At 41.8% G+C, this 15,473-nt stretch overlaps 1 protein-coding gene across 1 annotated transcript in view; it reads right to left on the bottom strand.

The window, feature by feature from the left end:
• FRAS1 (Fraser extracellular matrix complex subunit 1) overlaps positions 1 to 15,473 on the bottom strand; it is a 273,045-nt gene that overhangs the window by 17,896 nt on the left and 239,676 nt on the right. Inside the window, exons 63-69 of the mRNA XM_029951708.1 lie at positions 14,901 to 15,133; positions 12,425 to 12,585; positions 10,282 to 10,496; positions 7,137 to 7,287; positions 5,398 to 5,505; positions 4,269 to 4,428; positions 366 to 482 (exon numbers count right to left, since the gene is read on the bottom strand). Coding sequence (XP_029807568.1) covers positions 366 to 482; positions 4,269 to 4,428; positions 5,398 to 5,505; positions 7,137 to 7,287; positions 10,282 to 10,496; positions 12,425 to 12,585; positions 14,901 to 15,133 — 1,145 coding nt within the window. The remainder of the gene's footprint in view (positions 1 to 365; positions 483 to 4,268; positions 4,429 to 5,397; positions 5,506 to 7,136; positions 7,288 to 10,281; positions 10,497 to 12,424; positions 12,586 to 14,900; positions 15,134 to 15,473) is intronic.

A 15,473-nucleotide genomic window follows, 5' to 3' on the forward strand; every position in this document is an offset into this window, starting at 1 on the left:
ACGTCCCAACGTGGGGCTCAGTGAAGGGACCGGACAGTCTTGTACAAGAAATGCCAGACAGCACTTTAGCACTTATGCTTGGGCACCATTATAAACACCAAAATCACCAATAAAAAGCACAAAAATTTGAAAACCATGGCACTACGTAGACATAGAAAGGATACTTGTTTCTAGTATGAAAGCTGCAACAAGAAGGCCTTGCTTGACCTGAGCCGGAATGTGTGTTTCCAGCGACTCAACATTTTGCCACTCTGCACGTCCACGGATGACCATGAAGGCACCACAAGAACGGACTTTGCAGATACAAATACCTTTTAGTGAGGAGGCGGATTTACAAATAATGAAGATCTACTGCATTTCCCTACCTTTCCGGGGCATGTGCAGTGCAGGCCAAAGGCTTCTCCCCTGGATCAACCCACGGCTGGGTGGGCTGCACGGTGCACGGAATCAGGTAGATGGTATACTCCCCTGAGTAGTCCTTCCTGGAAACACGCAGAGCAGACTGTGGTTAGAGCGGACATTTTATAGAATATTTGCTTACCCAGAAACACACCGACTTTTCAGATGGCATTTGTGCCCAGCAACCACCAACTTCAGGAGTCTGCAAACACAATTTTCAGAAATCCATCACTGATTATTTGAACCATCAGGGTATTATCCAGAGGTGTTAAATAGAGCTATTTTCCTTTATCCTATTCAAGCTCTTCTCCTGAGACAAGCTGAGAAATGCATATTATTTATAAAAACCTAAAAAGGCTCAGTGAAGATAGAATAGAACTGGCCACTTCAGATTTCCACAAAATTTGTTCGACAATTTCTGTTTGGCACTTCTAGTTGACGGACACCCTGCTCCACACATACTCAACTGTGAAAGGTGTTATTTATTAAGATGTGAACATGTCAGCTGCTGCTCTGATAGAAGTGGTGGCAAATGCCTCAGGGTTAAAGGACACCTCTCTCCAGAGAATGCCCCCATCCCCGTTAACGTAGCACTCAATTTCCAGGCTCCTCTCCCAAACGCTACAGGCTCAGCCCTTTGTGGAGCTGAAGAAAATCTCGCGTCTCACAGGAGACCAAGTGCTGCAAATCTTCCTACATGTGGTGGATCACAGAATTCTGAAGGTTATGACACCAAGAACATGCAGCCTTTGTACCCTCACCTACTTCATTTCCTTTACTTGTCATGGAGAGTAGCCCCAGCCTTGGCAGGTTGCCTGGAAGACAGCCAGGCAGCCAGAGCCTTCAGGAAGATTCTCCAAGGAGCCTTGGGAGGCTGCCATCCCCTGAATGAAGAGTGCAGGGCCAGGAATCTTAATTCTAACTATTGTGAGCAATCTGTGACAGTTCTCTCATTTGCTGTGTATTTATCTATTTATCCATTAAGTGATAGCGAAGATTTGGTCAAACATATAAACAACTAAAACTTTCATGATACATCCTGGGTCACTGTAGTGAAATGGCACAAGCTGGAAATTGTTAGACAGTCTAAACCTGGCTTGGCTTTGCCTCTGTCACAACTGCATGACTTCTGAGACGCCACACAAACTTCCCGGGCTTGGTGTCTAAGCCCCCTCCTGTCTGACAGTCTATGTGTCTGGGGTTTTCCTATGTGATCCCTATCTTCCTCCAGGCTTCGACTTTATATACCATATTTGAATTACATGAAAATTGACAAGTATAATGTGAATAGTAACCCTTAATTAATAGAAATACTTAGTTAGGCAGAACTGTCCATGCCTTACCCTTGCTTTCACACAGGACAGATCATGTTACCCATCTGATCAAACCCTGTTGTGGCTCCCAATGCACTGGGGTAAAAGTCGAAATTCTTGCACTAGTCGACAAGGCCCCACGTGGTGGCCCTTCCCCATCTTCTTCCTTCTTTGACCTTGCTGCCTGTCATCCTCCTCCTTGCTCACTCCACTCCAGCCACACCCTGCTCCTTGCTATTCCCCAAGATGCTGGAAACACTGTCGACTCAGGAACTCTGTCTGAAACTTCTTCCCCTGATAACCCGCACAGCAAGCGCCCTCACCTCCCTCAAGTATTTGCTCAAGTGTACATTCTTGATAAGAGCTACTTTGAAGATCCTAATTAAAATCACAATGTCCCCTTCCTCATCCTGATTCCCCTTATCCGGCTCTAAATTTTTTATTTTTCCATAGCACTCCCCACCTTCTGACATGCTCTACTATACTTATTTATTGACCTTTTTGTGTCTTCTTACTTTACTGTAAGTGCTGTGTGCAGGGATCTTTATATTGTTCACTGATGTATCCAAGTGCCTAGAATGTTCCGCAAAACACAGCAAATGCTCAATAAATATTTGTTGAACACATGAATGCAGGACAAATTTCATTGACTCCCAGGCCCACAGTCCCACTTTTGCCATCCCTAAATATGATTTAGGTCCATTTCCTCACCATATATACCAAATACAGCCCTAGATGCAGGTCTTTAACTCCATAGTTCTTCTCTCCTTTCAAAACAGTAGACGTTACTCATGTTGCAATATGGAGCACGAGCTGTGCCCCTCCTCCAGCTCCCTAGCCCTTCCTGAACAGCTATATTCTCAGTGTTCCTTACCTCTCACAGTGCACAGTGCACAGAATTCTGGGTGGTGTCCTATACTTTGCCATGTATCCATATATTTTTATCTCCTTAACTCAAATATAAACTCTTAAAGGATGTTTATTCAGGACCTACCATGTGCTAAAACCTGCAGCTCTGGGGATTCAAGATCAATCAGGTATGCCTTTGACCTTGGGAAGTTCACAAACTAGTGGAAAATGGGACTCTACTTAGAGCATTTAATACAATGAGCTGTGTTAGGGTAGAAAATGGAACACAGAGGGAACAGGAGGAGGAGCTTCTAGCCCTGTCTGCTGAAGGTGTCACAAAGATGTCTGCTGAAGGTGTCACAAAGTATTTGAGAGTATTTGAGCTGGGGCTCAAGAGAGTTCAAGGTCTGCAAGAGGGAAAGAGAGGAAGGGCAGGGGGAATTGGAAAGGCATGGAGGTGCAGTTGGGCTGGTGGGTTCAGGGGTTGATGAGATAGTGAATGTGGTTGGAAGGTTGCTATTTGAGATGAGGCTGGGGGGAGAGTGTGGGCTCTAAATAAAGAATTTGGACTTCATCCAGTAGGCGGTGGGGGGTCAGCAGAGGGTTTAAAGAGGACAGCTTCCATGTCTATAAATTAGGACAAAGTATGTGGATAATCTCATGAGCTCTGGGAAAGCACAGACTTTGAAGATTATTATATATTGATTTCAAAGGAATCATTTTTTTAAAAATACCTGATAAAAGACCAAAATCTCACAATTAAAGACATCTTTTTGAAAATTATTCTTAAGATAATCTGCCACTTCTTAACTATAAAGCTGGAACAAGAATTTCACCTTGTTTATAGATCTTAATTTCATGATCTATAGAATAAGGATAATAATATTCATGACAGACTCCTAGTTGCCTCATCAACCTTTTTATGGCAATAGTTTTAATTGTGTTTCTCCCATTCTTCCCCTTTACAAAAGAGATATTTTACTGTATTTAACCAATTCCTATTCCATCTCTATCTTAGGTGTGGGAGAGAAATAAATCTTATTATTTATTTTATAGAACATTGGACCATAAGGATGAAATCTGGGCCTGATAATCAGAGATCAGAGATTTTGAAGTGTTGTGGTGACAAATTTATTATACTACAATTTTAATTGGACATACTCCCCACCTTCCCTTGCAGGCAGATGTGTCATGTAATAAAACTCTAGCCATAGGATGTGAGTAGAAATTATATGCAGACTTCTTGGTCTTGTCCTTGTAATAAGAGTAACCACTTCCTGGTTTATAGCATAAGCTGATCTGACTTAATTTCTTTATTTCTATTTTTGGAAGGTTATTTCTTTTTCTTAAAAGTTTTAAAAATGTTTGTTTATTTTTGAGAGAGAGAAAGACAGAATACAAGTGGGGAAGGGGCAGAGAGAGGCACAGAATCCGAAGCAGCCTCCAGGCTCTGAGCTGTCAGCACAGAGCCTGACAAGGGACTCGAATTCATAAACTGTGAGATCATGACCTGAGCCAAAGTTGGACACTTAACCAACAGAGTCACCCAGGCGGCCCATGTTCAGGGTTATTTCTATCTTCCCCCTCCCCACCTTATAATAGAAGTCAAATCTTTGGAGAAAAAACAAAGCAGCCCTATTTTCCAAGCTTCTGAAAGAGTCTAGACCATTTCAGATCCACCCTTGAACACCCCCATCCTGTATTCACCTGTTATAAGAGCTTGTGGCTCTCCAGAGTTGATATGGAGAATCAAAAGTCTGAGCACTCCATAGTAGCTGCAGGTCAAATTCAATTCCTCCTAGGTGGTCTGGAGTCAGTATGAATGACTTCACATCAGGGAGGGTGTGATGCTCCATCACAAACTGTCCTATTTCAAGGGGAAATACACATACTTATTTGTGAGTTTTACTGTATTTGAGGTGAATCCCCTACTGAAGCCTTAGTACTGAATTAATATTCTTTTATCAAACAACAAAGGTTACAGCTACCTTCTAACCCTTTAGAATATATTCCACTCTGGTTGGACAACATGGCATCTCACCCCAGTCTATCATCCTACTCATGATGGTCGTTATGGTCATATATATTTATGAACAACACGAATGTACCGAGTGTATTCATAATAATAGGGGTCCTTGTGGGACAATGAATGTGAAATACACTTAGCTTTCAATTCCAAAATACATGTTTCTTAGAGGCAGAAAGGTCCTGGTAGTTTATAAATAGAAATATCAAATTCAGATTAAAAAATGACACTTCAAGCCACTCAAGTCCTCGGTGGAAGGAAATAATTTTAAACATCATAAAGGTTATTCAGCAGGACATTTCTACTCTATCCAGCTGTAGTCATCGAGTGTCATGAATAAATAGAAGTAGAGAGACTCCTAGATTGAGAGACCAAAAAAAAAACCTAAGAACTAGAATGTAATATGTGGATATTGATTGGATCCACTTTCCTTTTATATAAACAGATACAAAATAAACATAAAACAATATAAAAATAAATGGAAAAGACACTTGTAGGACAAGAAAGGGAAAATGAATAGGGACTAGATATTGGATCAGTCTTAAAAATCTTGGATGTAGTGATACTCTTGTGATGTGTAAGAGAATGTCTTTGTTCTCAGGAGAGGTCTACTAAAGTATTCAGGGTAACTCCACAAGAGACTGCAACTTGTTTATAAATATGGTACACACGTGTGTATGGGTGCACACACACACAGAAATGTTAACAATTGTTGAGTTGGTTTGTTTCATTGTTCTATTCCTTTATCTTTTATCTATGTTTGTAATGTGTCTTATAAAAAACTGGGGAAAAAAACTGCACTGATATTACCTCTGAATTTGGCATGGGTCTTGAATTCAATGACGAGACGGCCATCCTCCCGGATATAGATTCTTATTATCTGAAGCCTTGCAGAGAGCACACTGTCTGTCTGGATTCCTGGGCAGGCAATCATACAGAAAACACCCAAGTCAGGGCATGGAGATGTCCCAGGCAGTGTCCTATATGTGACTTGCCCCAGTGACACCTCTAAGCAAGAGCCACACAGTAATTTGAATGTACGAAATATGTACATATTCATATAAACATGGAATCTATTTAGACACATTTGCCAACTAAAACTGTATGACAGTTCATTGTACCAAGGTTTTGTTGTTGTTGTTATTGTTGTTGTTATAGTTCCATTCTCTTTGACATAGTCTCTCCATACCTGAAAATGCCACTTAGCCCAGAGTTAGGGCCCCAGACCATAGCTCAAAAAAACTGGTCTTTAAACTTCTTACTATCAACTTGGCAGCAGAATGTGGTTATAGTGCATCTGCATCATACTCTGCTTTTCCTCACGAGGACACCTTTTTAAGTTTATTTATTTATTTTGAAGAGAGCGAGAGTGTGTGAGCGGGGAAGGCACAGAGAGAGGGAGACAATCTCAAGCAGGCTCCGCGCTGTTCGCACAGAGCCTGATATGGGGCTCAAACTCAGGAACCATGAAATCATGAGCTGAGCAGAGATCAAGAGCCAGATGCTTAACCAACTGAGCCATCCAGGCGCTCCTACAAGGACATCTCTCATGACTCAACAGAACCATAAACCATGTTCTGCTGGCTACATTTAATATTAAATCCGTGGAGGACTAAAGATTAGCATGTAGAAGACCAGCCATATACGGTATGACATCAGTGGACTGTGGCTTTAACACGAGTAATTACAATCATGATGTCCATCCAATGAGTTCAGTACAACTGAAAACGAAAGGGTAGCCAAAGGAAGGGAAAAATAACATTTAAAAAGAACCCCAAATCTCAAGAAATTATCTGACCCAGAGTGTGAAAATTTCCTGAAGTTATTTTCCTATGAGAAATATAAGACAAATGTTTTGAGTTGAAGGCATTGAACAGAAGAAAAGACTGTACTTTCCATTACTAGAGATGAGGTCCTATCTAAAGAAAACTCCTGTAGCTGGTTAGTATCTCTGTGTCATATCAAATAAATCACCTGCAGAGAATTACAGGTGAGGGAGAATGGGAGCAGCAGAAGGGGAGATGAGTTTGCGGTATTGTGTGATCACAGTGGGAAAAGGGGGCTTGGGGGAGACAAGAGTAAGATGTGAGCTCTTAGCTTTGGGGCTGTCACCAATATATAGATCTGTGGTTGCTGAAAAGAACCACGTCCATGAGTGCTGATGCTGGAGGGCCTGAAGGGATTAAAAACTCAATTCAGATAGCTAGGGACCCAGAGTAAAGGATGGCAGGTGACCTGTGTGGTCCATTAGGGGTTTCAAGGTGTCCTTCTGGAGTATAATTATGTCAATTTGCTCCAAGTTAAAAATGGTGTGATTCAAGGTGTTTAAGGAGCAAAAGCATATTTGAAGCAGATGCACAGAAATAGGAAAATGTATCAAGAATGACCTGGCTCACTTTACTCATTTGGCCTAGAGTGGCAGCACACTTGGACTGTATATAGGACAAGAGGATGAAGAATGGAGCTCCTGTTCAAAGGAACTACTCACTATTTTCTTTTAGTCTTACTTAAGCATAAGGTAGGAGTAGTTAAGATGTTGCTGGGTATACCTGTTCTCCAGAGAACAGTGTCGTAGAAGAAAGAAAACTCCATCTCGGTGTGGTGCTCCAGAGAAGCCCAGCCCCTGGGGGCTGTCACATAGATGTAGGACACATAGAGGGGCACGTGCACGGTCAGGAATGACTGAGCAGAGTCTCTCACCTGCCAAGCAAAAGGTGTGCACACGGCGGTTATTCCTTCCCTGGGATGAGAAGGCATACGGTTACAGCATCTCCGTTCAATTTTTACTCAGTCTTTCAGTTACTTCCTCAGTCAGTAATTATAACCAAGTAGCTGTGACTATGATGGGCACCTAGGCACCGACTAAGCTTCATTCTCAGCAGTGGAAAAAATCCTAATCATTGCCCTATGGAACCTACAGTCTAGTAAAGACATACATAAAACTTAAACATAAAGAAAGGGATGGAAAGTGTACAGGATGCTTCTTTCTATAGGGTGACCTGGGAGGGCTTTTCCGAGGGGGTGACACTTGAACAAAAACAATCCTGAAGACTGAGAAGGAGATGTGCCTCCACTGTTCAATTGCCTTGGAGATTTTAAAGGAACCCAGTTATTCCCAAAGGATCAGTGCATAGTCCCTCACTGACCACATTTGCCAGTGGCCTAGGGAGAGCCGGAAGCAGCCCTAATTGGGAACATGCCACGTCTGGATCTTTGGGATGAATATGTATCTGACTTGGATGTTTTAGTGAGTATTCACATATCTGGCAATAGGAAGTGACATCATGGGATTTGGATATCATATCTAGGAAACTTACCAACACACAGTTCAGAGCTGCATATGTTTGGATAGTTTCCCATGCCCTACAATGCCTCACTGAAATACTTTTGAAAAGGCAGCATGTCATACTTCCAAGAGAACACTTTTTTCTTTTTTTTTTTGAATTTTTCTTTTTAAATTTTTTTCACATTCATTTATTTTATTTTATTTTTTTAATAGTTTACATGGTCCAATCTCAAAATTATTGATATTAGAACCTCAATAATATTTAGCTGATTGAAAAAATTTTCCTGCCTCTATTTCTGTTTTCTATTGTTTATCCATAACCATTTTTTCCTAAGGGGATCCTGTTACTGCTATTAACATGGCTCAAACATTTTTATTTTATTATGCAATGAGCAAAAACCGGACGGAAAGATAACAAAATATAAGCAGAAACTTTCACCGAGAAGCTAATGGCATGTACGTGTGTGTGAATGGGGGAATTGGTTTATTCATTTTATATTTTCCTCCATAAACACGTATTTCCTTTATAACAAAAAAAGCTTGGTTTGGAAAAATTTTATTTTAATCCTTGCTGGCATACTATAACACCCTATGGAACTTACATTTTTCCTTTGTTTTCAAGCACAATCTAAAGTGTTTCCATGGGTAATGTAGGAAAAGAGCCAAGTGTTTTATCAATATTTGGGACACCAAAATTTTATTTTTCTAGAATATTTTTCATATTCAATGTTGTCAGGGATTTAAAATCTGATTCTAAGTTTTTCAAAAGACTTTGCTCATTCCATATTCATTAAAAAATATATTTTGAAATGCCTTAATCTGTTTTCTTTAGGAAATTTCCAGATTTTATCTGGACCACACACCATATTCTGCCCCTTTAACAACTAGGCTTTGCTAAAAACACATGGCCCAATCTCAAAATTATTGATATTAGAACCTCAATACTTTTTTAGCTGATTGAAAAAATTAATTTTCCTGCCTCTATTTCTGTTTTCTATTATTTATCCTTTATGATATTACTTACTAATCCTTAAATAAACCCCAAACCTTGACAAATATTTACTATATACCCACCCTGTGCTGAGTATCTTTCTCTGTTGATAGGATTGGTTACAATGTCAGATGAGATTCAGAGAACTTATGACAGGGAAAGATATGAACTAGGGCTTGGTTATAAGGTCTACATTCTTTCTATCATATACCACCTGTTTTAACTATTTTTAAAGAAACAGACTGCAATGAAATACTTCTATGCATATATTCTGTGTTTGTTTAAAAAGTGGGGCATATATAATAAGAAATCTTGGTCTTTGAGATTTTTAGTCATATGCTGAACAAATATCCAAAAATATAATTAAAGTAAAAACATGGAGAACACAGAATACTAATTTTTGAGAAGTCAAAGGAGTTAGTTTTGCATTTCAAAGGTGAATATAGGTCATGTAACTGCAGAAACAGAAAACCCAAGAATGACTTAATTTTCCACTCAGTAGAGGGCAGTAGTGTATATGAAATGAGACTTACCAAACTGAGGCAGTGGGAAATAACAAAACAAATTTTAATCAAAGGCATGTTCTCAAAATGATTGCTCTCAGTGCCTTCAGAAGTCCTTCTTTCAGTGTGGTTAAACCCAATTTGAAGTGAAGAACAAATGTAATTTTTAGTTCATTGAGAAAACTGCTGATAATTAGGCAGAATCTGCTTTAGATTCAATTTTCCCACGAGGATCCGTGCCTTTGGTAGAACTGCCCTCCTATGACTGGCTTCTTGCTAAAATTCTCTTTTGTCACTAATGTTTCAAAATGATTAAGAAAGTGTTCATTTTGGCAAGGGTTGTCAGTTTGGCACAGATTTGGACTAGGCATGAAATCAAAGTGTTTTACACAATTCTCTCTCCATAATGCTTAAAAAGCATGTAGCCGCTGTCTTCTAAAAGGGCGCACCTTGCTTTGACTTATTTCCCACAGTGCAGAATAAAATACATCTACTTTGTAATAACCTTACCATCAAATGTCAACCCTTTTGGCTTCCAAAATACAGCAAAATACAGCTAGGGATACACACACACACACACACATACACACACACACACACGCACAGATACACAAGAAGTAAATATTAGATTTTTATATAAATGGCTGTGCTAGCCAGTAATGCTTTTCCACATTCATTTTAACATTTTCCACATTAATTTCCCATTTAATTGACTTAGAAGACTTTCGGGGGCTCTCTCTAGCCATCATGCTGCTAAGGTCTCACTTGAGGGACTTTTAAAGACTCCTTTGGTTATCCCCGTTCTGGGCTGGGCACCAGCTGCAACGTGCTAACAGAAGTGCTTCAGAAACAAACAAGATTTCATATGGCACCCAGGTGCTCACAGACTTCAGCTAAGCCCCTGGAGGACCCACCTGGAAGTCGGCAGTTACAGACCCCCCACAGACATCAATTAACTCGGTCATGTCATAATAGGCATCAAAGGTCCAGACACAGCTCTTCAGATTCAGGTGTTTGTAGAGCTGGATGGTCTTGGGCTCCCGGACGCTGGGGTCAAATTGGAAAGGGCGGTCGTAGCCAGGACCCAGGGCCGTGCTGTCATAGACCTTATCATCCAGGAACCCTGCCTCTGTGGGGGAGGGAGGAACAAAGAACAATTAGTCAGTCTGTGGACATGGCTTCCCAGGAGCTGGGTGGGGAGAAGGGATGTGTCCTTGAGAGACTGAGGTAGCTTACCACCATCGGAGAATAATAATAAAGCAGCCCAGGACTCCCTACCCTCCCTGCATGAGAAGTGGAGGTGAAGCTAAATTACCTGTTTCCGGGGGTTAAATGGGGTGACTGAGTTCACAGACCCCTCTAAGAGCCTAGAGGAACCCCAGAAGTAAAGGTGAGCAAAGGGTACTATAAATGGAATCAGAGCTCAGTGGCCCTGTGTGTCTTGCAAAAGAAAACGTGCTGAAGCTTTGGAATCAATCCTTGAAAAAATAGACTTACTATATGGATAATTTGTTGATGAATTGTTAGTTTTTAAGACTCATTTTTTAAAAAATAGCTTTTATGTAAAGCCAGAAAACAAACATCTGACTACCTCCTCCCCTGGTATGGTTTCTGAACTCTTGGAAAAAAAAAGTCTTAATTTTGTGCTAATGAGTAAATAGCTTGCTAATGATGCTTGACTAAACCTCCCTGCTCCGGGCAAAAATTATTGGATCAAATGCTGCCAAGCAACTGAAGTGTTCTATATTAAGGAAGACCTTTATGCAGCAGAGAGCTAAATACAGATACGATTTTAGAATATCAGGATTCAAATTTTTGATAGTACTAAAAGCAAACATAATATTCTGAGAGTGTCTTTAAATGTCTGAAATGTCTTACAATGTTTGACATGAGCAGCCAGTCCTCTGCCCCAAAAGGAGTAGGATCTCAATTAACATGTGTTGAATTTAACTGTGTTTAGGTGGGAAGAGGTGCAAACTTTCAGCTTATAGACAACGTGTTTCTTCCAGTGGCTACACATGTGCACCAGTTAAACTTTCATGTGTAGCTCAGTGACTTGCGAATAATTTATACTCAACTAATTTCTACCGTGTAAAGACCATCACTACTTAAAGTGATGCTTAATGAATATGAAAGAGCATATGAATGCTTTTCTCTCTTCTAAAACACTGGTAAATGATTCATCGGTTGTCAAGGGAGGAAACACGCATTTAATGCGCGCTCGCTAAGGTAAATGGAAATGGACAGGATCCTTTGTAGAGTAAAATGTCTACTATGGCTGACACGGGGATGTGCCGCCTGGCTGTCAGCTCCTTCAGGTCTGCATCAGTGGCACAGCGGCGCCTGCGGCCACCCTTGCAGGGGTCCTGGCATCCAGTGATTGAGTGAGGTGCCCTAGAGAGGGCTGTTAGTTGGGGCTGGAAGTAGGAAGGGTTCCTGAAGAGTTGGTGGGGGTTTCTGGAGGGCTGCACTGCAGTCTGACTTCTCCCTCCGCCCATATCTGCTTTCTCTCCGTCCCCTTCACAGATGCTGATCCCCAGTGAACATCGGGCACCCCACACTCCATTTCAGCTCCTGCTCCCGGGGAGCCCATCCTATAACATGTGGCATCTGTACTTTAGCTTTCTAAAGATGCCACAGTAAGGGGATTTCAGGGCACAGACCCAAGCATGCCCAACTGTAGGGAAGGGAAAGAACGAACATTACCAAGGCAGGTGCTTTAAAAATGTCAACAGTTTAAATCCTCAACCTGATGGGTATCAGTTGTTTTCCTCATGTCACAGATAAGCGAACAGTGGCTTGGGGAAGTCCAACTATCCCTGTTCAGTTGTATAGGTAGTGGAATTAGGGATTCGAACCTAAGTCAGTTTGATTCCAAAGTCCTCGTTTTTTCCTATTCACTCCATCACTCCACTGTCTGAGCTGCCTATGTTTGGTTGCCTGCTAGGAAGGAAATCCACCAATCATGCATATTTTGAGGACCCGGAGACATGAAAGCAGAGTTCACTTAGCCATAACCCTAAGGGCCACTTGCGTGGCTGGAATGGGAAATCTCACCTGAGATGCCTCTCAGGTCGCGGGTGGTGACGAGATTGGAGCAGACGTGCTGGTGTCTGTAGATGGACTCGGATAATAGAAAATGCAAGTTGTGCAGTGGCATGGTGGAGATAAGGGGCAGCATTCCATCCTGGTGCGGGATCTGCACGGAAATGTGGATTCTGTGGGGGACAAGGGCAGAGATGGGGTTTAGGTGCAAGCTATCACCAGTTAATATGGTATATTTCCTTCTCATAACTCAACCTGTCTTCACCAAAGAATTTACCTATTTTTTTCCCCTGAGGCTTTCCGTGTGGGAACACAAGGTATGATGTACCTGTGGGGTTGTTCCCCACCCCACCAGGAGATGCTCCAGACTCAGGACTGATAGCAATCAGCAATCACAGGGTTTTTAAATATATACAAGAAAAGATAACATCACAACCACAAATTACTTTAAAGCCTTCTTTCGCTTTAAATGGAAGCTTTGTTTCCTCGTGTGCTACAGCAGAGTGACTGAGAGAGGTGCCGTTCCCTTTCTCTGCCACCGTGAGTGTCAGGGACACTTACATTTTTTAAAGTATTTGTGCCAAAAGACCTCACTGAGCTCTTTATACTCTAAGGTAGCTATCCCTATCCAGAAAAATACCTTAGAAATAGTTATACCCCACTACTGCTGTCTCCCCAGTTAAAAGAGACTTTTCTCTCCTCTCAAGGTCCAGCAACAAGGGTCGCCCTAACTGGCCCCCATTTGCAGCAGTGTGCTCTCCCCTCATCTACATTTCTTTTCTTTTTAAAAGTTTATTTATTGACTTTGAGAGAGAGTGCGCAGGAGGGGCAGACAGAGAGGGAGGGGGATTGACTCCCAAGCAGGCTCCACACTGTCAGTGCAAGGACCATGATGTGGGGCTTGAACTCACAAACCGTGAGATCATGACCTGAGCCATTAGCTGACTGAGCCACCCAGGCACCTCTCCCCTCAGCACTTCTCAGCACGTAGGTGCCTTTGCGCCAGGACATCTGTAACTTATTCACATGGTCTGCTATGTCTTATATGCTTTCAGACTCTGCTTATCTTGCCTCCCCACAATGAGGACAAGGATCATTTGCTTTACTTCTTTCACTTCTCCAGAGCCTGTAGTATAAAATTCTAAATAAAATACGAGCTTAATAAATATTGGTTAAGACTGCGACACAATAGAACTGTACTTATGGGCTGTGTTATTTTCGTTGTGCAAGTTTAAACTTTCAGCATGTTGACTGAGGATGCCTTTGAGTTTTTACAGCTTGTCTCTTGGAACAAAAACCCAAGAGACGTTTTTAAGGGGAATTGGTACCTTGGAGTATGAACATGATGTCTCTTTTGCCAGGAAGGGGTCAATAGTGCCCTGGGCACTTCTGCTACTGCTTTTTAACAAAAGTAAATCTCATTCAGTTAGAAAAAAGAAAGAATTTGCATATTCTTGGTTCCATATTTACATTCTTTTTCCCCATGCAAATGAACCCCTTTCTCTGAACTCAGTTACTCATAAAGGCACACACATAAATACTACAAGGTTTAATGAATATGTATAATATGCATGAATTCTTTTTTTTGCTGGGCAAAAATGAAAGTATCCATTTCCATCAAAATCATGGTAACACAGGAAAAAAATAAAAGCATACATGTCCAGTGACTTTCAGTTTATACAGTGTTATTACTCTGTTCACTAGATATTTAGCAAGTGCCTTTTAGATGTCAAGAAGCACTATCCCAGCTATAAGGAACCAAAAAAAAAAAAATCAGGGTCTCTGCCCTCCATATCTACTGTGGGGACAGAGAGAGAATGTAGGGTAACAATGCTCAGAATGGGTGCCAGGGGAGCTTCCAAATTAAATTGGGGGAGATGAGGAGGAGGTTCTTGGAAAGGATGTCACGATCTAGGTGTAGCAGGACAGTAGGATTTAACTCTGTTGAGTGGGAGGGGGCTCGGAGAATTGCGGTCTGGAGTGACAGCATGGCAGGGGTAGGCGACATAAAAGAGTTAGAAGCCCTGGCAATTTGACTTCAGTTGGGTTCTCTGCAGGTGGACTGGCAGGTGAGAATGACAAAGTGAGGGGCATGAGGCTAAGAAGAGGGGCAAGGGGCCAGGTTTAGGGGGTCTTTGAAGAATTTAAATTTTTTCTGAAGCATTTATCACCATTATTCTTTTTAAATATATATATTTTAAATGTTTTTATTCATTTTTGAGAGAGAGAGAGAGAGAGAGAGACAGAGTGAGAGAGGGACAGAGGATCTGAAGCAGACTCTGTACTGACAGCAGAGAGTGCAATGCGGGGTTCAAACTTAGGAACAGTGAGATCATGACCTGAGTCGAAGTTGGATGCTTAACCAGCTGAGCCACTGAGGTGCCCTTCCACTATTCTTACTTTGCAGAAGCATCACTCACTGATCTATCTCACCTTGAAAACACACAAAGGATAGCCCTCTCGTTGTGGAAGGCACCACCGGCCTGACCTGTTCGGATGCTCCTTGTGCTTGACATCCAAGTATTTCAAGGTTGCGATGAAGGACTGAGCCTGGAAGCCTCTGGCTGTCCCAGCTACCACTGGGGTGTGGCAGATAGCACTGTCTGTTCCAATGGTAACAATGTTGCTCCTTAGTGGGGTCCCTACATGGCCCACCTTGTCCACAGCCTTTGCCACACAGCGCACATGGAACCTCCGGCTGAAGTAAATGCTATCCAGGACCTATAGGGAAGAAAAAGGTACTTGAGACATGCGTTTCCTCCTTCAACAGCTCTTTACGCTGTATCTTTTGGATGGTATGACACAACCAGTTTCTGGTACAGGGTTATCTGTGAGACTACCCATCATCTGTCTGTTCATCCATCTATCCACTCATCTATTTATCTATTCATTCATTTGCCACAAAGCTGGTGATTTTCTCCCAGGAGCCAGGCACTAGGGACAGAGCAGGAAGTACTTGTAGCCTAAGGCAGTATGTCAGACAGTGAGTAAGTAGAGAGATGTGGAGCTGGAGCCCAGAGATCACTGGTTACCAGTGATAATATTGTTCTCTTTATATATT

This window comes from Suricata suricatta, chromosome 1 (genome assembly GCF_006229205.1).
Source record: "Suricata suricatta isolate VVHF042 chromosome 1, meerkat_22Aug2017_6uvM2_HiC, whole genome shotgun sequence".
Classification (NCBI taxonomy): Eukaryota; Metazoa; Chordata; class Mammalia; order Carnivora; family Herpestidae; genus Suricata; species Suricata suricatta.